Source organism: Eriocheir sinensis, unplaced genomic scaffold (assembly GCF_024679095.1).
Source record: "Eriocheir sinensis breed Jianghai 21 unplaced genomic scaffold, ASM2467909v1 Scaffold612, whole genome shotgun sequence".
Classification (NCBI taxonomy): domain Eukaryota; kingdom Metazoa; phylum Arthropoda; class Malacostraca; order Decapoda; family Varunidae; genus Eriocheir; species Eriocheir sinensis.
This window is the reverse complement of record NW_026111957.1, coordinates 167,928-190,610: the sequence shown is the minus strand read 5'-3', so window position 1 is coordinate 190,610 and position 22,683 is coordinate 167,928. Positions and strand designations below refer to the sequence as shown.

Sequence of the window (22,683 nt, the reverse complement as noted above, 5' to 3'; positions counted from 1 at the left end):
GTAGTTAGGCATCAGAAACCGGTAAATACTATGCTCTGAGTGTGATAATCGGGCAACGGTGGTTCTAATGAGTGTTTCTTTAGGCTCATGCTACTGAGGAAGAGTCAAACTACCACCAGGGTCATAAAACTACTCCTGGAAATGCCCTCCACCCATGCGAAAGCCGTGTCAAATATGTGAACCTGGGCGACGAAATGTTTTAAGATATGACCATAGATCTTACACCTGACCATAGATTTTACACCTGACCACAGATCTTACACCTGACCATAGATCTTACACCTGACCACAGATCTTACACTTGACCATAGATCTTACACCTGACCACAGATCTTACACCTGACCATAGATCTTACACCTGACCATAGATCTTACACCTGACCACAGATCTTACACCTGACCATAGATCTTACACCTGACCATAGATCTTACACCATAAAATACGACCATAGATCTTACACCTGGGAGGACCGTCACCACCACTATTACCACCACCACCACCACCACCACCACTGCTGTCATCACCACTACCACCACCACCACCACCACCACCACTGCTGTCATCACCACTAGCACCCCCAACACCACCACCACCTCCACCATCATCATCATCACTGCTATCAACAAGACCATCACCACTACCACCACCTCCACCCCCCCCCCCCACCACCACCAGAATCCATCTACAATATCAACACACCACCACGACCGCCATCACCACCACAACCACCACAACCATAAACGAATAAATAGCTAAAAAACATATTAAGGCAGGTCAAGCAATAAAAGGATTAAGTAAATAAATCAACAAATAAAGAAACAAAAAGTGAGTAAAAGTATTAAAGCAGAGAAGTAAGTAAAGTGAAAAATAATGAGGAAAATCAAAACCAACACAGACATAAGAAAGTAAAGTCTGGTAAATGAAAAAAAAAATAGAAAGAGGTGGAAGAAAGTAAAAAAAAAAAGAATAAGAAATGAGAGAAATACATGTAAAAAGTAAACAAAATGAAGCCAGTCAGTGTCAGTAAGAGAAAAAAAAAACTAAAACGGAAAAATAAAATAAATGAGGAAAAAGTTAAAAAGTGAAGAATAGAATAAGAAGTAAAAAATAAATAATTAAGCTAAAATAAAATAAAATGAAGTTCCGACTAACTCGCCCTGAACACTTCTTGTCGATATAAAATGCGGAGAACTAATGGCAAACCACCCTGATAAACTCTCTCTTCCTCCTCGTTCATCTTTCTTTTATTTTCCTTCAACTCTCCAGTTTGTTTTAGTATTTCTTTTTCTGTTTGTCTGTTTGTATTCGTGTGGTAGTCTCTCTCTCTCTCTCTCTCTCTCTCTCTCTCTCTCTCTCTCTCCCCCCCCGCTCGTTAATAAGAAACGCCCAGGTGGAGGAATACCTTAATTAAAACATCTATTAGCGCCAGTCAGGTGAAATTAACGATGAGGAGAAAGTGATGGAGACAGGCATTCCAACTCTACTGCCTTCATTCCGCTTTATTAACAAGTGAAATTGAGGTAGAGCTTAGTAGTGGAACACCCCATTTGGAGGTAAGACATAGAGGATACGCTGAAATAATTTACATAACGTGAATTAATATAAAAAGAAAAGTACAAGAAAAGAAAATACGTACGAAAAAAATATAAATAACAAAAAGGGAGAACAGAAAGAAAACGACAGAATTTTTTTAGGCAGCAGATATTATGAAAGGATGAAGAGAATAGAAAAAGAAAAATAAGTCAGAAAAGTAGTAAATAAGTAGTAGAAATAAGTAGTGGAAATAAGTAGTAGAAGTAGGTAGTAAAAATAAGCAGTAGAAAAAAATAGTGGAAATAAGTAGTAGAAATAAATAGTAAAAATTAGTAGTAGAAAAAAGTAGTGGAAATAAGTAGTAAATATAAGTAGTAAAACTATGCAGTGGAAATAAGTAGAAGAAATAAGTAGTAAAAATAAGTATTAGAAATAAGTAGAAGAAATAAGTAGCAGAAATAAGTAGTAGAAATAAGTAGCAGAAATAAGTAGTGGAAATAAGTAGTAGAAATAAGTAACACAAATAAGTAGCAGAAATTATAAGTAGAAATAAGTAGGAAAAATTAAGTTACAGAGGCATTAGGGAACGGCAAGACAGCTTTTTACATTAACAGAAAAAAAAGACAGTTTGAAAATAATGAAATAAGGTCAGTATATATATTACAATATATTACCCGGAAAAAAATATTAATAATCCTATTTGTTACGTAAATATGTATAAAACCCAAATTACATAAGCGTTACGCTGAGTGGGATATCATTTGCATTAATAAGACAGAGGAGTAAAGTAGTATAGTATTATCATATTCAAATAGAGAAGGAGGAGGAGGAGGAGGAGGAAGAAGAAGAAGAAAAGAAGAAGAAGAAGAAGAAGAAGAAAGGAAGAAGAAGAAGAAGGAGAAGAAGAAGAAGAAGAAGAAGAAGAAAAGAAGAAGAAAAGAAGAAGAAAAGAAGAAGAAGACGAAGAAAGAAAGAAGAAGAAGAAGAAGAATAGAAAAAGAAGAAAAAAGAAAGAAGAAGAAGAAGAAGAAGAAGAAGAAGAGGAAAAAAAAGAAAAAGAGGATGAAGAAGAAGAAAAAGAAGGAGAGAGAGAGAGAGAGAGAGAGAGAGAGAGAGAGAGAGAGAGAGAGAGAGAGAGAGAGAGAGAGAGAGAGAGAGAGAGAGAGAGAGAGAGAGAGCGTAGCGGTGAATACGAATTAAGTTAAGTTCGTATTAATTTATTAGCACGACAAAAAAAAAACATTACTTCCATTTCACACATAAAAAAATCTAGGGACCGAATATTTTGTAAGCTATTAAGGGAGTGCGATATTACTGGTGTTATTAGAATATTACTGAGGAGTGGAGTGAGGAGAGAAGGATTAGCGAGTGTGGTGGAGAAGTGGAGGAGTATTTGAAGAGGTGAGTGGAGAGAGAAAATTATTAGTGAGCGAAGTGGATGAGTGGAAAGGAGATTTTGAGGAATATAAATAAAAGAAAAATGAAAATAGAAGCAAGTAAAAGAATGTAGTGAAAAAATATGCAAAAGTGGATGAGTGTAAAAGAGAATGTGAGGAATATGTTGATTTTGATGAAGTCAGGTAAGTAAAGTAAATAAAATAAAAATGAAAACAGAAGCAGGTAGAAGAAAGTAGTGAAAAAAATAAAGATAAAAATAAAATTGCAAACGAAAACAGGTAAAAGAAAGTAGTGAAAAAAAAGAAAAGAAAACACAAAACTAAAACAAACAGATAAACGAAAGTAATGAAAATAAAGAGAAAATGATTAGCAAGCGAAATGTGAGGAATATATTGATTTTGATGACGTAAAATAAGTAAATAAAATAAATAAATAGAATAAATAAAATAAGTAAAATAAATAAAATATAAATAAAAACAGAAGCAGGTAAAAAGAAAGTAGTGAAAAAATAAAAAAATAATAAATAAATGAAATTGCAAACGAAAACAGGTAAAAAAAAAAGTAGCGAAAAAAAGAAAGAAAACACAAAACTAAGACAAACAGATAAACGAAAGTAGAGAAAATGTAGTGAAAAAGGATTAGCATGGTGGAGGGGTGGAGGAGTATTTGAAGAGCTAAGTGGAGTGAGAAAATGATTGGTGAGCGAAGTGGAGAATTTGAGGAATATACTGATTTTCCTTTCATACATTTGGCATTGTAGTGAAACGCATTATTCTCTCCCTTTCATACGTTAATTAAATAAGTAGCAGAAATAAGTAGTGGAAATAAGTAGTGGAAAGAAGTAGTGTAAATAAATAGTAGAAATAAGTAGTATAAATAAGTAACATAAATAATTAGCAGAAGTAACATAAATAAGTTGTGGAAATAAGTAGTAGAAATAAGTAACATAAATAAGTAGCAGAAGTAAGTAACATAAATAAGTAGTGGAAATAAGTAGTGGAAATAAATAGTAGAAATAAGCAGTAGAAATAAGTAACATAAATAAGTAGCAGAAGTAAGTAACATAAATAAGTAGTGGAAATAAGTAACATATAAAACAAATCAGTCACGCAAATATTAAGGGAAGTGGGTCGGCATTAATATTTACAGACAAATATACCAAGAAGCGAGGCGAAGAATAAGGAATATGTTAAACTTCCTTTCACGTTATCAGACTAGAATATAATTACTCCCATTTGTAAAGAGGGATGCATTAAAAGGAGATCTTGTGGGTATTTGTGGAGGAATTTGAGCATGATTATTAAAATAGAATGGAATATTAAAATGTGAAGAGAAAATAAGGAAATTGTTTTGTTTTTACATTATCAGCAGAAAAGAATATTATTACTCCTCTCAGACACGTAAAACAGATAAAATAGCAATCCTGTTAGTGTGTCGAGAAATAGAAAACATGATTAGTGATAACAAAAGAATATTAGACCATTAGGTGAATAATAAGAAAAAAATAATAGGTTTCTTTTTACATTATCAACAGAAAAAAATATAATTACTCTCTCACACACGTAAAACAGATAAAATGGCAATCCTGTTAGTGTGTCGAGAAATAGAAAACATGATTAGTGATGGGAAAAGAATATTAGACCGTTAGGTGAGTAATAAGAAAAGAATATTAGGTTTCTTTTTCATTATCAACAGAAAAGAATATTATTGCTCCAGCTCACACGTAAACCGGATAAAATGGCAATCCTGTTAGTGTGTCGAGAAATAGAAAACATGATTAATGATAACAAAAGAATATTAGACCGTTAGCTGAATAATAAGAAAAAAATAATAGGTTTCTTTTTACATTATCAACAGAAAAAATTACTCTATCTGACACGCAAAACAGATAAAATGGCAATCCTGTTAGTGTGTCGAGAAACAGAAAACATGATTAGTGATAACAAAAGAATATTAGACCGTTAGCTGAATAATAAGAAAAAAATAATAGGTTTCTTTTTACATTATCAACAGAAAAAAATATAATTACTCTATCTGACACGCAAAACAGATAAAATGGCAATCCTGTTAGTGTGTCGAGAAACAGAAAACATGATTAGTGATGGGAAAAGAATATTAGACCGTTAGCTGAATAATAAGAAAAGAATATTAGGTTTCTTTTTACATTATCAACAGAAAAAAATATTATTGCTCCAGCTCACACGTAAACCGGATAAAATGGCAATCCTGTTAGTGTGTGTCGAGAATTAGAAAACATGATTAGTGATAACAAAAGAATATTAGACCGTTAGCTGAATAATAAGAAAAAAAAATAATAGGTTTCTTTTTTACATTATCAGCAGAAAAGAAGATAACTGTTCCTCATCAACACGCAAAACATATAAAAAGAAACCATGTAGGTATTTTTGGAGGCGTGGCAGCGTGAGTATTACTAGCAAAAAGTATTAAAGCGTCAAATGAATAATGGGGAAAATTGTAAGTTTCTTTATACATCAACAAAAAAAGAATACTAGTTTCATTCCATATGTGAAGTATATTAAAAGGAAATCCTGTAGGTATTTTTGGAGGTATGGCAGCGTGATTATTACTAGCAAAAAATATTAACGCGCCAAATGAATAATGGAATACTCGTTCCATTCCATATGTAAAGTATATTAAAAGGAGATCCTGTAGGTGTTTGAGGAACCATGGCAGCGTGAGTGTTACTAGCAAAAAGTATTAAAGCGTCAATGGGGAAAATGGTAAGTTTCTTTATACATCAACAGAAAAAGAATACTTGTTCCATTCCATATGTAAAGTATATTAAAAGGAAATCCTGTAGGTGTTTGTGGAACCATGGCAGCGTGAGTGTTAATAGCAAAAGGATACTGGAATAAGAGGTGACGAAGACGGAATATATCGAGTTTCTTTTTCATTCACACACCAAAAAAAAAAAAAAAATAAATAAAAAGTTCTATTGTTAACCTCACATCACGTGAAAATAAGAACAAAATATATATAGTTCTGATATTAGTGCACAACTTTCTTTTACTGCTTTGTTATCGTTTTGTATTTGTGGTTGTTGTTGTGAATATCGATGAGGGCAATAGTATCAAAAACTCTTAAAAATGAAGTTGTCTTATTTTCATATTTTTTCAAGAACTTATATTGTAGCGTCCAGAAAGCTTGATGGAAGGAAAATTAATAAATGGCAACAGATACATAAAACCAAATACCTATCAGTCACTATTTGAAGATGTAGGGAAGGAGAATTAATGAATGATAACAAATACATTAAAACAAAAACCTCTCAGTCAGAATTTAAAGATATAGGGAAAGAAAATTAATGAATGATACAAATATATAGTAGCAAAAAACACCCAGTAAATAATGAAAGATGTAGAAAAGGAAAATTAATGAATGCTAACAAATATATAACATCAAATAACTCCCAGTAAATATTGAAAGATGTAGAAAAGGAAAATTAATGAATGCTAACAAATATATAAAAACCAAAACCTCCCAGTCAGAATTTAAAGATATAGGGAAGGAAAATTAATGAATGCTAACAAATATATAAAAATCAAAACCTCCCAGTCAGTATTTAAAGATGAAGAGAAGGAAAATTAATGGATGATAACAAAAACATAGAAACGATAACCTCTCATTAAGTGTTTAAGGATGTAGGGAAGAGAAAAAAAATACAATCATAATAAGTTGCCGTTAACCGAGAAAAGCAACAATCAGTAAAATTTAAAGACGTCATATTAGGAAGTAAAATAAATCAGGAAAATATATAGTAAGTTGATGAAAAAGCAAAGCAACAGAAAAGACAAGTACAGAAAGGAAAAGGAAAAAGACTCACGTTAGGAAGTAAAATAAATAAAAACAAATACATAATAAGTTGATGAAAAGAAAAGCAACAGAAAAGACAAATAAAAAGACTCATGTTAGGAGGTAAAAAAAAAAAGAACATATAGTAAGTTGATGAAAAGGAAAAACAACAGAAAGTAAAAGATAAAAGACTCACGTTAGGAAGTAAAATAAATAGAATAATAAATACATAATAAGTTGATGAAAAGAAAAGCAACAGAAAAGGCAAGTAAAAAGACTCACGTTAGGAAGTAAAATAAATAAAACGATAACAAATGTACTGATGATAAAATGCCGTCTACTGAGAAAAAGCAACCACCATCTCAGTAAATATTTAAGGACATGACGCAGGAAGTAAAATGACAAGCAGACGAAATTAATATAAGTTGCCGCGTACAAAGAAAAAACAACAATTCCTCTAAGTATGTATTCAAAGACACGATGCAGGGAAAAAAATAAACCAGAAAATAAACAACAAGAAACGTATCATAAGTTGGCAAATTCTGTCTCTCGTCGTTCTTCAAGCTTGTCCGGAACCTCATCTGTGGTATCTATGGCATCTTCTGTATTTACTTTTGTACGAAATTGACCTCTCTTTCGGCCACCTCTTTTGATTCTGTTTTTTTGGGAGCAGCGAGTAGCGGGCTTTCTTCTTATTATTGTTTCCTTTTTTTTTGTGCCCTTGAGCTGTCTCCTTTGTTGTAAAAAAATAAAAAAATAAAAAAACGCTGTTAAGTAATAAGTGGCTACAAACATCTCATGTGGGGGGGTGGGGGGGGTGGGGGGGGATATTCTTAAAATCGCCGCCAATACCAATATGATCACGAGGGTTCGCAGTGGTAGGGAAAAAATAAACGTAAATAAAGAGATGACGAAATAAAATATGTTTGCATTAATTAGAATCTCGCTGGGGAAAATTAATTAGCAAGACCAATTATTTTACATCAGCGGAAATATATTAATAAGAACTAGTAGTTATTGGCGTAGCAGTGTAGTAGTAGTAGTAGTAGTAGTAGTAGTAGTAGTAGTAGTAGTAGTAGTAGTAGTAATAGTAGCAGTAGCAGTAGTAGTAGAAGAAGAAGAAGAAGAAGAAGAAGAAGAAACCGAAGTGATAATAATAACAATAATGATAATAATAATAATAATAATAATAATAATATCAACAACAAAATATACAAAACCAATAACAAAACAGTAAAATAAAGGTATACACTATTATCATATTCAAATGAGAGAGAGAGAGAGAGAGAGAGAGAGAGAGAGAGAGAGAGAGAGAGAGAGAGAGAGAGAGAGAGAGAGAGAGAGAGAGAGAGAGAGAGAGAGAGAGAGAGAGAGAGAGAGAGAGAGAGAGAGAGAGAGAGAGAGAGAGAGAGAGAGAGAGAGAGAGAGAGAGAGAGAGAATCGTTGCTATTAAACAAACAGTGTAAATCTTACAAGAAAGAACAGCGGAAAAGAAAGGAAGAAAGGAAGAATTAAAGAAAAGAAAGAAGGAAGTAGGGAAGGAAGGAAGGAAGGAGGAAAAAACGAAGGAAGGAGGAAAGAAACGAAGGAAGGAGGGAGGAAAGGAAGGAAGGAAGGAGGGAGGAAAAGAAGGAAGGAAAGGGGGAGGATAGGAAGGAAGGAAGAAAGGAAGGAGGGAAGGAAGAAAGGAAGGAGGAAAAAACGAAGGAAGGAGGAAAAAAACGAAGGAAGGAAGGAAGGAAGGAAGGAAGCAAGAAAGGAAGGAGGGAGGAAAGGAAGGAAGGAAGGAGGGAGGAAAGAAAGGAAGGAAGAAAGGAAGGAGGGAAGAAAGGAAGGAAGGAAAGAGGGAGGAAAGGAAAGAAGGACAAAAGGAGAAAAAGGAAATGAAGTAAGGAAGAAATAAAGGAAAGACAGAATAAAGGAATAAACGAACGAAAGAGGGAATAAGCAACGGAAGAGAGGGAGAAGGGAAAAGAGTAGGAGAAGGCGCTAAACTAAACCAATTAAACACAGAAGGGAAAAAGGAAAAAGGAATGAAGGAGAAAATAAAATAAAAAAGTAAATAGAGAAAGAAAAGAATAAAAGAAGTAACAAACAGGAAGAATAAGCAAACAGGGAAGAGAAAAAAAAGGAAACGAATGAAGGAGGAAAGAAATATAACAAAGCAAAATTAAAGTAGAAATTAAGAAAACAAACAAAGTAGCAGAAGGAAGAAGAAAACAGTAAAGATAAAGACGTAAAATTTCAGATGGAGAGAAATAATCGTGAATGGAATGAAGGAGGAAACAAATAAAGCAAATACTGAATCAATGAATAATGTAAAAAAAAAAAGGAAATAAGAGAGGAAAGACAGGAAGCAGGTTAGATAAAGTACCAAAAGAAGGAGGGAAAAAAAGGGAAAAAAGAAAGGAAGGAAGAAGGAAAGAAAGCAAATACTGAATGAATAAAAAACGAAACGAATGAAGGAAGAAAGAAATAGGGCAAAGAATGAGGGAGAGAATAACGGAATGAGAAAAGTAAAAAAAAAATAGTAACAGAAGGAAGAAAGGAAGGAAAAAAAGGTAAGAAGGACATTAAGAAAAACAAATAAGAGCGAAAAGGAAAGCAGAAGAAAGGAAATGGAGGAGAGAAGAATAAAACAGTAAATAAAGGAGGGAAGGAAATAAGACGTAACGAAGAAGGTAATAAGAAGAAAGAGGTAAAGAAATCAAAGAAAGAAGGAAAAAAGAGAATGAAGGAAGAAATAAAGCAAATACTGAATGAAGGAATAAAGGAAAGAAGGGAGGAAGGAAGGAAGGACAGAAACACAGAAGGAAGAAAGGAAAGAGGGAAGAAATAAAGGAAAGACAGAAGAATAAATCAAGGAAGGAGGAAAGAAAAAAAAAACACAAAAATAAAAATGAAGAAGGGAGAGAATAAAGGAAATAACAAAAAGGAGGAAGAAGGAAACGAAAAGAAAGGACGATAAACGATACAAATAAAAGAGAGAAAGAAAACGAAAAGAAGGGAATGAAGGAGGAAATAAATGATGCAAAGACTGAATGAAGAAAGAAACCCAGGAAGGAAGAAAGTTCAAGAAGGGAGGAAGAAGGGAAGATAGGAGGAAGGAGGGAAGAAGGGAAGAAATATACGAAAGAAAGAAGGAAAGAAGAAAGTGTGAAATGAAGGAGGAAGTAAAACCTGAATGAAAGCAACAGAGAAGTAAAAAAGAGAGAGAGAGAGGAACAAAGAAACAAAGTGAAAGGACACTAAACAATAATAATTAAGAAGAAAAGGAGAAACAGAAAAGAATGAAGAAAAAAATGGCAAGGACTGAATCTTGATCTTGATGCGTAATGCGCAGGGCACCCGTACAGGAGCATACCACGCATATTTGTGATGGCTGTTGGGGGGACGGGGGAGCCGAGTGTACAGGGGAGGGAAGTGAATCAAGTGTAATTGTTAGTGTTGGTGTGTTGTGGTGACAAGTGAGGTGTATTTGTTTTCTAAATGAGTCTATTGTACCGCAGTCTAAAATCTGTCGAGGGAGGCTGTTCCAGTCACGTATGGTGCGTGGAAAGTATATACGAGTGCTTGTATGCGTAAGTATTACTGTGATATGTTTGGTATTTTTGGATGTGTGTGTTACGAGTACGTTGGCTGTTTGCGTTGTGTAAGTATGTATGTGGGTCAATGTCAATGTGAGTGTTTGTGATCTTGTATATAAGTGTAAGTCTGTGTGCTTGTATGCGTATGTGAAGAGGTTCCATGTTTATTTGTTGTTTGATCCGTGTTGTGATTCCAGGCGTTCGAGTGTAATTGTTTGTAATGAACCTTGCCGCCTTGGTGTTGATTTGTTCTAACCTATCAATGTTTCTGTGTGTGAGGATCCCACACCGTGGAGCAGTATTCCAGTGTTGGTCTCACAAGTGTGTCATAAGCTGTGTTTAATGTCAGGTGTGCAGTTATGTAAATTCCTCCTCAGGAACCCCAGTGTTCGGTTGGCTGTGGCACTGATGTGGTCTATGTGGGTGTTAAATTTTAAGTTAGTGGAGAGGTGAACAGCAAGATACTTGTGTGTGTGTGCGCTGCTTCAAGGTCTGTGTTATGAAGAGTGTTAAGTGTGATGGATGGGGTCGTGAGCGCTGGTGAATCTTAATAGTTTGCACTTGTCAGGGCGGAAATTTATCTGCCGGATGCGTTCCCACCGTTGGAGGGCGTCCAAGTATTTTTGTAGAAGTCTGCAGTCGTCAGTAGTCCTTATTACCAACCCAAGACCGAATGAAAGAAACAAGGGAGAAACAGAGTAATAAAAAGGAATAAGGAAACAGGTAGGAAATCACTAAACTAAACTAATAAAAGAAGAAAGAATAAAAAAGGGAGGAGAATGGAGGAAGCAATAAAGTAGACTGAATGAATGAGGAATAAGGGAGTAAATAAAAGGAAAAAGGAATAAAAGGAGGAAGAATATATCTAGTTAGAAAAAGGAAATTAAACTAAACCAATTAAAGAGAAAGGGAAAACAGAAGAAAACAATTGAAGGAAGGGAGAAAACACAGTATATAATGAAGGGAATGAATGAATGAGAGAAGGGAAGACGAAATGAAGGGAGGAAAGCGAGAATGAAAGAAGAAAAAAAGGAAAATGAGAATACATGAAATACAAAGGGAAAGAAGAGAGAAAGAAAGGAATAACTAAATGAGGGAAGGAATAAAGGAAATATTAAAAGGAAGGAAGAAGAATACAGGTAAGAATAGGGCACTACACTAACCCAATTAAGAGGGAAAGAAAACGAAAGGGAAAGGAATGGAAAAAGAAAACAGGTAAGAGAAAGAGAAAGTTCGACAAGGAAAAAAACACAAAAGGAATGAGGAAAGAAATAAAACAAAATACTAAATGAAGGAATAAGAGAAGGAAGAAAGGAAATAATAGAAAGAAAAGGAAGAATAGAGGGAAGATAGGGACACCAAACTAGGAGGAAGAAGAAGGAAACAGGTAAGATAAAGACGAATAAACTCAACCAATTACGAAAGAAGGGAAAAGAAAAGATAATAAGGAAAGAAATAAAGCAAATACTGAATGAAAGAATAGTGAAAGGAAGGAAGGAAGGAAGGAAGGAAGGAAAAAAAGGAGGAGGAAGAAGGAAACAGGTAAGATAAAGACGAATAAACTCAACCAATTACGAAAGAAGGGAAAAGAAAAGATAATAAGGAAAGAAATAAAACAAATACTGAATGAAAGAACAGTGAAAGGAAGGAAGGAAGGAAGGAAGGAAAAAAAGGAGGAGGAAGAAGGAAACAGGTAAGATAAAGACGAATAAACTCAACCAATTACGAAAGAAGGGAAAAGAAAAGATAACAAGGAAAGAAATAAAGCAAATACTGAATGAAAGAACAGTGAAAGGAAGAAAGGAAAAAAAGGAGGAGGAAGAAGGAAACAGGTAAGATAAAGACGAATAAACTCAACCAATTACGAAAGAAGGGAAAAGAAAAGATAATAAGGAAAGAAATAAAACAAATACTGAATGAAAGAATAGTGAAAGGAAGGAAGGAAGGAAGACAATAACAGGAAAAAGAAGAATACTGATTAGAAGAGGCCACTACTCTCAACCAATTAACCGGCCCAACTAACCCAGAGAGCAGGTGCGTCCGTCCAGGTAAATCACGCCAAACCAAGCCTTCTCGCATCGCCAGAAAGAGGAATTAAGGAATGATGGAGTATAGGAAGGAAGAATGTAACAGGAAAAAGAAGGACAGATGGAATAAGAACACTAAACTCGACCAATTAACCGGCCCAACTAACCCAAAGAGCAGGTGCGTCCGTGCAGGTAAGTCAAGCCACACCAAGTCTTCTCGCGGCGCTGGACAGAAGAATTAAGGAAGGAAGGAAGAATGTAACAGGAAAAAGAAGGACACAGATGCAATAAGAACATTAAACTCGACCAATTAACCGGCCCAACTAACCCAAAGAGCAGGTGCGTCCGTGCAGGTAAGTCAAGCCACACCAAGTCTTCTCGCGGCGCCGGACAGAAGAATGGAAACTGATTACTCAAGGCACTCCATTAACATTTTTCCCCACCTCACAGCGAAGAGTGTGGCCTGTTAACCGCCTTCCCGCCCCGCTCCAGGCCCCCACCCCCCTTCTCCCCCATGGCCCGGCGCTCAGAGGGGGGCACAAGTCCACAGGGGGGGCGTGGGGGGCTCTCCGTTTGGGGGTAGAGTTCGGGGTGTGCGTGGGGGAAGGGCCGGGAGCGGAAGAGTGTACGTGTTGCCTCCACTGTGTCTAGCGTGCAACTGAGGTTTTGGGTAAGCTAAGGGGGGTTAATAGGTAGTTGCTCTCTCTCTCTCTCTCTCTCTCTCTCTCTCTCTCTCTCTCTCTCTCTCTCTCTCTCTCTCTCTGACGTCTTTTTTGGGGGGGGTTTGTTTCTGTGTGTTCTTGATTTTTTTCTGTTTTTTTCTGTTTTTTTTTGTCTGTCTGTCTCTTTGTCTGGGCGTCTGTTTACTGTCTGGGGCACCTGCATATTAGATCTCTCTCTCTCTCTCTCTCTCTCTCTCTCTCTCTCTCTCTCTCTCTCTCTCTCTCTCTCTCTCTCTCTCTCTCTCTCTCTCTCTCTCTCTCTCTCTCTAGCTCTTTCTTTCTTTGTCTGTATTTGTTTGTCTCAGTATGTCTTCCTGTCTTCCTCTCTGTCTGTCTGTGTCTTTATAAAGGAATATGTCTTTTCCTGTCTCTTCGTTTTCTCTCAGCTATTTTTTTCCCTTTCTTTCCTTCCTTCTTCTGTTCCTTCTTGTATTTATTTTCTTTCTTCATCCCTTTCCTCCCTTCCTCATTTCTTTCCTCTTTCTCTTCCTTCCTTATTTTTCTTCCTTGCTTCCTATCTCTCATAATTACTTCCTTTCTTTTTTTCTTCTTTCCTTCCTTCATTTCTTTCTTTCTTTCCTATCTCCTTTCCTTCCTTCCTTGCTTGCTTCCTTCCAGCCTTTTTTCCTTCCTTCCTTTCTTCCTTCCTTCCTTCCTTCCTTTCTATCTAACTCCCTCTCTCCTTTCCTTCCATAATTCCTTCCTTTCTTCCTTCCTTCCATTCCTTCCTTTCTATCTCACTCCCTCTCTCCTTTCCTTCCATTATTCCTTCCTTTCTTCCTTTCATCTCTCCTTTCCACAACTCATAATATTTTCATTCCGTCATACAATACCTAGTAAATCTCTCTCTCAAGATAAATAATAAAGGAGAACAAAAGCAAAAAGTGTAAAGTATCGATACACATTCCTATAATATATTCTAAGAACCGATGAGTACTACTACTACTACTACTACTACTACTACTACTACTACTACTACTACTACTGCTACTATTACTACTACTACTACTACTACTACTACTACTACTACTACTACTACTACTACTACTGCTACTACTACTACTACTACTACTGCTACTACTACTACTACTACTACTACTACTACTACTACTATTACTACTACTACTACTACTACTACTGCTACCACTACTACTACTACTACTACTACTACTACTACTACTACTACTACTACTACTACTACTACTACTACTACTACTACTACTACTACTACTACTACTACTATCGTTACTGTTCCTCAGTAATAAGTAAAATGAGTCAATAACGCAGAGAGAGAGAGAGAGAGAGAGAGAGAGAGAGAGACAATCAAGCGAAGTCTTCCATCAAAGAAAGCGAAACAATCCTGTACAAACACGGCTCATTCTCTCTCTCTCTCTCTCTCTCTCTCTCTCTCTCTCTCTCTCTCTCTCTCTCTCTCTCTCTCTCTCTCTCTCTCTCTCTCTCTCTCTCTCGCGTGTGCAGAATTCAGAATTACGTGCACGGTTTCAATTGAGTTTTATCACACACACACACACACACACACACACACACACACACACACACACACACACACACACTACACACAGCTTCACTTTAAACTTTCACACATACACACGCCCCTAAAAAAAAAAAAAAAAAAAAAAAAAAACGTAACCCAAGCCCTTTTTGTAACTTTTTTTTCGTTAGTTCAATACCGCGAAATAAAAGTCGTACTTCAACACCCAGAAACAATGGAGCCGTTAATTTGTTTACAGAGTTATTTATTCATGTGTTCGTCCATGCGTTTGCTCCCGAGTGTTGAGAGTGAGTTCGCACGTAAATGAATGAATGAATGAACAAGCGGACGAGTGAATGCAAATGTAGACAGATAAAGAAAGGAAGAAAGAAAGAGGGAAAAAGCAAGAAGGGAAAGTGATAGAAAAAAAGGAGGAAGGGAGGAAAGAAGATAATAATGTAAAATAACAGAATGAGACAAAATAAATGACAGAGAAAAAAAAAGAATACACTACAAAATGAATGAAAGTAAAATAATAGAATGAAAGACAGATAATAAATGAAAAAGAAAAAATACAGTAAAAAATTCATGAAAGTAAAATAATAGAATGAAAGACAGAAAATAAATGAAAAAGAAAAAAAAAGAATACACTACAAAATTAATGAAAGTAAAACAATAGAATGAAAGACAGATAATAAATGAAAAAGAAAAAAATACAGTAAAAAATGAATGAAAGTAAAATAATAGAATGAAAGACAGAAAATAAATGAAAAAAATAAGGAATAGAGAAAAAATGAATGAAAGTAAAATAATAGAATGACAGAAAATAAAAATAAATGAAAAAATAAATAAAGAATCGGGAATAAAATGAATGAAACTTAAATAACAGAATGAGAGATAAAAAGTGAAAAAAATAAAGAATAGTGAAAAAAATGAATGAAAGTAAAATAACAGAATGAGAGATAAAAAGTGAAAAAAAAATAAAGAATAGTGAAAAAAATGAATGAAAGTAAAATAACAGAATGAGAGAGAGATAGAAAGTGAAAAACCAAAAAATAAAGAATAGAGAAAAAAATGAAAGAAAGTAAAATGATAGAATGAAAAACAGAATATAAAAAAGAATAAATAAAAAAAGATGGAGAAAAAAATGAAAGTAATATAACAGAATGAGAAAGAAAATAAAATAAAGAAAAAAATAAAGAATAGAGAAAAAAATGAAAGAAAGTAAATTAATAGAATGAGACAGAAAAGGAAAAAAGAATAATGAATAGAAAAAAATGAATACAAGTAAAATAATAAAATGCGAGGAAAAAATAAAGAAAGAATAGAGAAAGAAATGAATGAAAGGAAGAAAATACAGAAAACGAGAACAAAGAAATATGAATGAATTAAGTTGTACATGCTGATAAGAAGCATATACATTGAAAGAGCGAGTTTAAGTATACATGTATGCCGAGAAATTGCCAGATTTACATACATACATACACACAAGCATACATACATAAACACACACGCAAAGAAACAAGTACAGAGAAACACACACACACACACACACACACACACTGGGGGAGCCACGCACCCTCAGAATGATAACAATAAATAGATAACAAACGAAGAGAGAGAGAGAGAGAGAGAGAGAGAGAGAGAGAGAGAGAGAGAGAGAGAGAGAGAGAGAGAGAGAGAGAGAGAGAGAGAGAGAGAGAGAGAGAGAGAGAGAGAGAGAGAGAGAGAGAGAGAGAGAGAGAGAGAGAGAGAGAGAGAGAGAGAGAGAGAGAGAGAGAGAGAGAGAGAGAGAGAGAGAAACTATGATAAACAACAACAGCAACAATAATAATAATAATAATAATAATAATAATAATAATAATAATAATAATAATAATAATAATAATAATAATAATAATAATAATAATAATAATAATAATAATAAAAGCCCCAACAACAACAATAATAACCCCAGCAACAAGCCTAGTGTAAATAAGAGAATCGCTTCCCGTGTTTCTAAATAGAATCGAATCACTTTAGAGGAAGCCGATAACCGAGTCCGCTCCGGCCCACTTTAGATCCGTGTTGGGCCGAGCCTGTTTAATAATACCTTTCAGCTTTTAAGTGAGTGTGGGAGGGGGAGGGGGAGAGGGAGGGAATGAGGGAGGAAGAGAGAAGGGGTGAAGCGGACGAGAGAGAGAGAGAGAGAGAGAGAGAGAGAGAGAGAGAGAGAGAGAGAGAGAGAGAGAGAGAGAGAGAGAGAGAGAGAGAGAGAGAGAGAGAGAGAGAGAGAGAGAGAGAGAGAGAGAGAGAGAGAGAGAGAGAGAGGGATAACAGGAAGGCGAAATAGATGGAAATAGAGGAGGAAAGGGATAAATAAACGAATCAGTGAAGAATAAAAGAAGGAAGGAAGGAACGAAAGCAAATGGACAGACAAATCAATGGAGAGAGACGAGAGAGAAAGAGAGAAAGGAGGAAAGCAAGAGAGAGTAAGGAAACACACACACACACACACACACACACACACACACTCACACACACACACACACACACAGACTCTGTCCCACTCTTTCCTTCCCTTTCCTTCCTTCCCTTTCCTTCCTTACCCTTCCCTACCCTTCCCTTCCCTTCCCTTCCTACCCTTCCCTGCCCTTCTCTTCCCTGCCTTCCCCACACACCTACGCACACTTTCTCTTCCCTTCCCTTCCCTTCCCTATCCTACCCAATCCTACCTTACCCTTCCCTTCCCTTTCCTTCCCTATCCTACCCAACCCTACCTTACCCTTCCCTTCCCTTCCCTTCCCTTCCCTATCCTACCCAACCCTACCTTACCCTTCTCTTTCCTTCCCTTCCTTCCCCACACACCTACACACACTTTCCCCTTCATTTCCCATCCCTTCCCTTGCTCCTCCCCTCCACCACCACCACCCCCCCACCACCGCCACCACTCGAGCACAAATCTTACCCAGGCAGGCGAAGGGAAGCGAAGGGCCAGAAATTTAATCAGGTTCTAAACTAAAGGAGGTCAGAGGGTCACCGTGTTCATGATATTGGAACTTAGACATGAATTTTTAAAGGGAGAGAGAGAGAGAGAGAGAGAGAGAGAGAGAGAGAGAGAGAGAGAGAGAGAGAGAGAGAGAGAGAGAGAGAGAGAGAGAGAGAGAGAGAGAGAGAGAAGAGAGAGAAGGAGGGCGAGAAAGTGAAGTAGAAACAGATGTACGAGCAAGAAGAGAAAGTCGAGGACGAGATTAGAAGAAGAGGGAGAGATGGTTATGGAAGAAAGAAATGAAGAAGAGGCAGAAAAGAAAGAAGGTGAAAGATGGGTGAATGAAGGGGAGAAAGCTGTGAAAGGAGAGGAAGATAGAGGAGGGGAGATAGAAAGAAAGGAAGATAGAAAGATAGAAAGATAAAAAGAAGACGAGCGAAAAAAAGGGAGAGGAAAGGATATGGCGGAGAAAGAAGGAAATAGAAGTGGAGGAAATAACAGAAGATAGAAGAAGAGAGGAAAGGAATGAAGAGATAAAGAGGAAGAGGAGGAGGAAAGATAGTTAGATGGAGGAGGAGGAAAGAAATGAAGAGGTAAAGAGGAAGAGGAGGAGGAAAGGAGGATAGTGTAGAGAAGGAAGGGAGTGAGGGAGGAGGAAAGAGTGGGAGATGGGTGGGAAGAGAAGGAGGAGGAGGAGGAGGAGGGGGGAAAAAAAGGGTGAAGGGAAAGGGAGGGAAAAGGGGTGGAAAGGGATGGTCGAGATGGAAGAGATAGTTGTTGTTGTTGTTGTTTTTCTTTTTCCTCTTCTTCTTCTTCTTCTTCTTCTTCTTCTTCTTCTTCTTCTTCTTCCTCCTCCTCCTCTTGCCTTCATTCGAATTATCACCTTCACATAAACAAAAACAAAAACTAACAAACAAACAAAAACACGACTTACTTTTTTGTTTTTGTCCGCGTAGTGTTTGAACATCATCATCATGGCGGCGGTGGTGGTGGTAGTAGTAGTAGTAGTAGTAGTAGTAGTAGTAGTAGTAGTAGTAGTAGTAGTACTCTCGTTACCTCACTTCTGCAACGAGAATGATGAAGGTGAATGATTGGTGGTTAAGGAGGAGGAGGAGGAGGAGGGGGAGGAAAAAGAAGAAGAAGAAGAAGAAGAAAAAGACGATGATGATGAAGAAGAAGAAGAGGAAGAAGAAGAAGTTGAAGAAGAAGGAGAAGAAGAAGAGGAACGACAACAACAACAACAACAACAACAACAACAACAACAAAATATGACGCAGGAATATTAGGAGGAGGAAGAGGAGAGAAGGAGGCGAAGAAATATAAGATGCAAGACTATAGAAGGAGGAAGGGGAGAGAAGGAGGAAGAAAAGAGAGGAAGGTGGGTGAAGAGGAGGAAATAAGACAAGTGGGAGGAAGAAAAGAGTGGAGGGAGAGAGAGACGAGAGAAGGAAGAGGAGAAACAAGAGGAGGAGGAGGAGGAGGAGGAGGAGGAGTGGATAGCGATGATAATGACGGTAAAGAAGAAGAAAACGAGAAGAAAATATGACAGAGGAATATTAAGAAGAAGAGAAAAGAGAAGAGAGGAAGAAGAGAGAGAGGAAGAGGATGATGACTGATAAGGGGGCGAGATGATCAGAACTAGAAAGAGGAAGAAGAGGAAAACGAAGATATGAGAAGGAATAAAGAGGGAAAGAGAGAAACCGGAGGAGGAAGAGAGCATACTGGTTCCACAAAGTTTTCAATCACATCAACTCCTACGCGTAATGATGATGATGATGATGAGGAGGAGGAGGAGGAGGAGGTACATACAGAAGAAGACAGAAGGAGGAAGAAGAACGGATAATATTGGTCCCTCATAACTTCTTCAAACACATCATCAGAACGGAATAAGGAGGAGGAGGAGGAGGAGGAGGAGGAGGAGGAGGAGGAGGAGAAGATAGATAGGAAAACGGGAGGAAGGGTAGAGAGGGCAACAGACAATATTGGTACCTCATAAATTCTTCAAGAATATCACCACTCAACCAAAGAAATGAAAACAACCACCATCATCACCACCACCACCACTACCACCTTCAGTACCACAACACCACCTGCAACACCACCACGAGTAGGAGGTAGAGACGATGGAAAGGAAGACAGGAAGAAAAAGTCCATCAAGAAAATGTTAATAGTAAAGTCCTCCATCACATCAGCGCCAGAACGGAGGGAATGAGAAGAAGGAAAACGGGGAGAGAGGGACAGGAAGGAGAGGGAAAGGGATAACATTGCTCTCATAAATTCCTCAAGCAAATCAACACCGGAGCGGAAAGAATTAGGAAGGGAAAAAGTGGGGAGGGAGAAAAAAGGATGACAAGCAGAATAATGATAAAGAAACGAGGAAGAGGAGAAGTTGGAGGGGGAAAAAATGATGATGAGGAGGAGAAGATGAAAAGATAAATACGAAGGAAAATAATATCAGGAAAATAAATGAAAAGAATGAGGAGGAGAAGGTGGAAGGGGAAACAGGAAGAACATTATAATACAAAAAAAAAAGAGGAAGAGACGGACATAGTAACAGAAGGATGAGGAAAAGGAGAAGAGGTGGAAAGGGAACAGGAAGAAGAGGGGCAGCAGGATGATATTAAAGGAAAGGTTCTGAGGCACATCAACACCTGGGAAGGGTGACGCAGTAAATCCGGCATAGTCCCCCCGATAATGAGACGCCCGCAGGAAGCTTACCCCGTTTTCTATGAGTTACCGCGCACCTCCCGCCCGCGAATATTAGGCCAGTGCTCACGGCGGCCTGATCCCTTTGTTTGTGGGTTCGGTTTTCACTCATTTATTAACATTGAGGTTTGAATCTATATCTTTTTAACTGTTTATATCGCCAACTATTCTATCTGTATTTCTGTTTACTTTTTGTTAATGTTAAAATGTATTTCTTGCGGAGCTTACACACCCACATTCAAAAGGCATTCGTTGAGGTTTTGGGTGCTTCCATGAGTAGTTTTATGACCTTAGTAGCAGTTAAACAAAGCTTCTATGCCATGAACGTACATAAAAAGCCCAAGTGATTATTTTTTTCGGTTTTTAGAAGGAGTTGATGTGAGGCGTAGCGACAGAGAGTACCGACCAAAGGCTCTAATTATTAACCTTCCTTCCTTAGGCCGCTCCCTTCGCATCAGTTGCAACTATACCGCAGTCAGCCAGGCCCCGTTTCTTTACCGCACTTTCTATAAGACACATTACGTAGCAAAAAATTATACCTCGAAAAAAAGTGCTTGGAAGGGAAGTAGCCAGCTGGTATGGAATCCAACGAAAGCGAAAACTAGTCGAGAAGCTGCCGCTGTTTTGAGGTGATAATAATTGACATATCTATTTTTTTCTCCAAACAGCAACATGCACTGAGTTTAACCTGATTTTGTTACTTTTTAACGTAGTAATCTGAACCTCAATGTATAAACTTATTTTAACCAGATTTCGTGTCTTTTTTAACCAAGTAATATGAGCATCGATATACCAAGACGAGATACACGAGAGAACTCAATTATAAGTAAAAACATTTCAGTATATGCTACAAAACTCACCTTACAGTCTAGTATATTCCCTCGTTTTATCCAGTCTTGTCCTTTCTACCTCTTCTTATTCTTCAAGGTCTCCACACAACACAATATATGCTCTTCTTTTATCCAATCTTGTCCTCTCTTGCTATCTCTTCTTATTCTTCAAGGTCTCCACACAACACAGTATATGCTCTTCTTTTATCCAATCTTGTCCTCTCTTGCTATCTCTTCTTATTCTTCTAGCTCTCCACACAACACAATGTATTCTATTTTTTTATACAATCTTTTTCCTTTCTATCTCTTCTTAGTCTTCAACGTCTCCACACAACGCAGTATATTCTCTTTTTTATCCAATCTTGTTCTTTCTATCTCTTTTTAGTGTCCTAGGTCTTCATGCATCACAGTATATTCTCTTTTTAACCAGTCTTCTCTTATTTTGTCTCCCAATCTTCAACGTATCCACACAACACAGTATATTATCTTCTTTTATCCAATCTTGTTCTTTTATCTCTACTTAGTCTTCAAGGTCTCCAATCAATACAGCATCTACTCAAACACACAACACTTCAAAACACACTATAGTTCAAAAGGCACGACACTCAGAAACGGTATGAAGTCCTCTATAGAGCACAACAATATCAAAAACACTTACATCGTGAACTGACGTGGGTTTAATGGATCTTTTGAGTCAGCCGTAAAAAGGTCCGGTACTGACACTTTTTCTTCGTGAGTCGCTGAAGCAGAAAACGGGAATGCTATTGCTTATTGATGGCGATGTCAATACTACGAGAAGCTAAGGATAGGCTGGTGCTGCGTGGACTACCGTGTGACTATTACTAGCATTACTATTATGGTTATTATTTTTTGTCTGACTCAGCTTCGTTCTCCTTGCTCTCTGCCTCTGCCTTCTCCTTTTCCTTCTTCACCTCCTCCTCTTCCTCCTCCTCCTCTTCGCTCTGAAACTCGTCTTCCTTCTCTTCCTCTTCCTTCTTCTTCTTCAGTTGCTTGAAGCGCCGCCTGGTGTCTCGCATGCTTAGATGAAACATGTTTCCTGAAAAAAATAAAAGAAAATAGAAAGGTTAAATTGGTTGTGGGGAAGAGAGAGAGAGAGAGAGAGAGAGAGAGAGAGAGAGAGAGAGAGAGAGAGAGAGAGAGAGAGAGAGAGAGAGAGAGAGAGAAAATAAGAACACGAAGGAGGAAAAAGACAGATATTCAACAAAGAGAGAGACTGAGAGGAAAGGTAAAAATATGAAGGGGAGAGAGAGAGAGAGAGAAGGAGAGAGAGAGAGAGAGAGAGAGAGAGAGAGAGAGAGAGAGAGAGAGAGAGAGAGAGAGAGAGAGAGAGAGAGAGAGAGATGAGTGGGGGAGGGAGGAAAAACGAATGTGTGAGAGAGAAAGCGAAAAGAAGAGAAAATGGAAAAGAAAAATGAAAGAAACAACGAAAAAAGAAAGAAAGTGGGAGAAGAGACTCAAGGCAAGGACAGACAAAGAGAGACACACAGAAAGATAGATAGACAGAGACAGACAGACGGACAGACACAGACAAACACAATCAGACATAGACAGATACAGACAAAAAGAAAGACAGCAATAGACAGAA

At 37.1% G+C, this 22,683-nt stretch overlaps 1 protein-coding gene across 4 annotated transcripts in view; it reads right to left on the bottom strand.

The window, feature by feature from the left end:
* The window catches only part of LOC126993435 (uncharacterized), a 63,010-nt gene extending 41,755 nt beyond the window's left edge, over nt 1-21,255 (bottom strand). The window contains exons 1-2 of one of the 4 annotated variants that reach the window (XM_050852552.1): nt 21,108-21,255; nt 18,476-18,604 (exon numbers count right to left, since the gene is read on the bottom strand). In XM_050852552.1, the coding sequence (XP_050708509.1) occupies nt 18,476-18,517 (42 nt within the window). In that variant the 5' untranslated portion in view covers nt 18,518-18,604; nt 21,108-21,255. Of the gene's footprint in view, nt 1-12,526; nt 12,589-12,687; nt 13,006-18,475; nt 18,605-21,107 lie in introns of those variants that run through there. The other 3 variants (XM_050852553.1, XM_050852555.1, XM_050852554.1) reach the window with 3 other exon arrangements.
* Nucleotides 21,256-22,683: the final 1,428 nt, after the last annotated feature.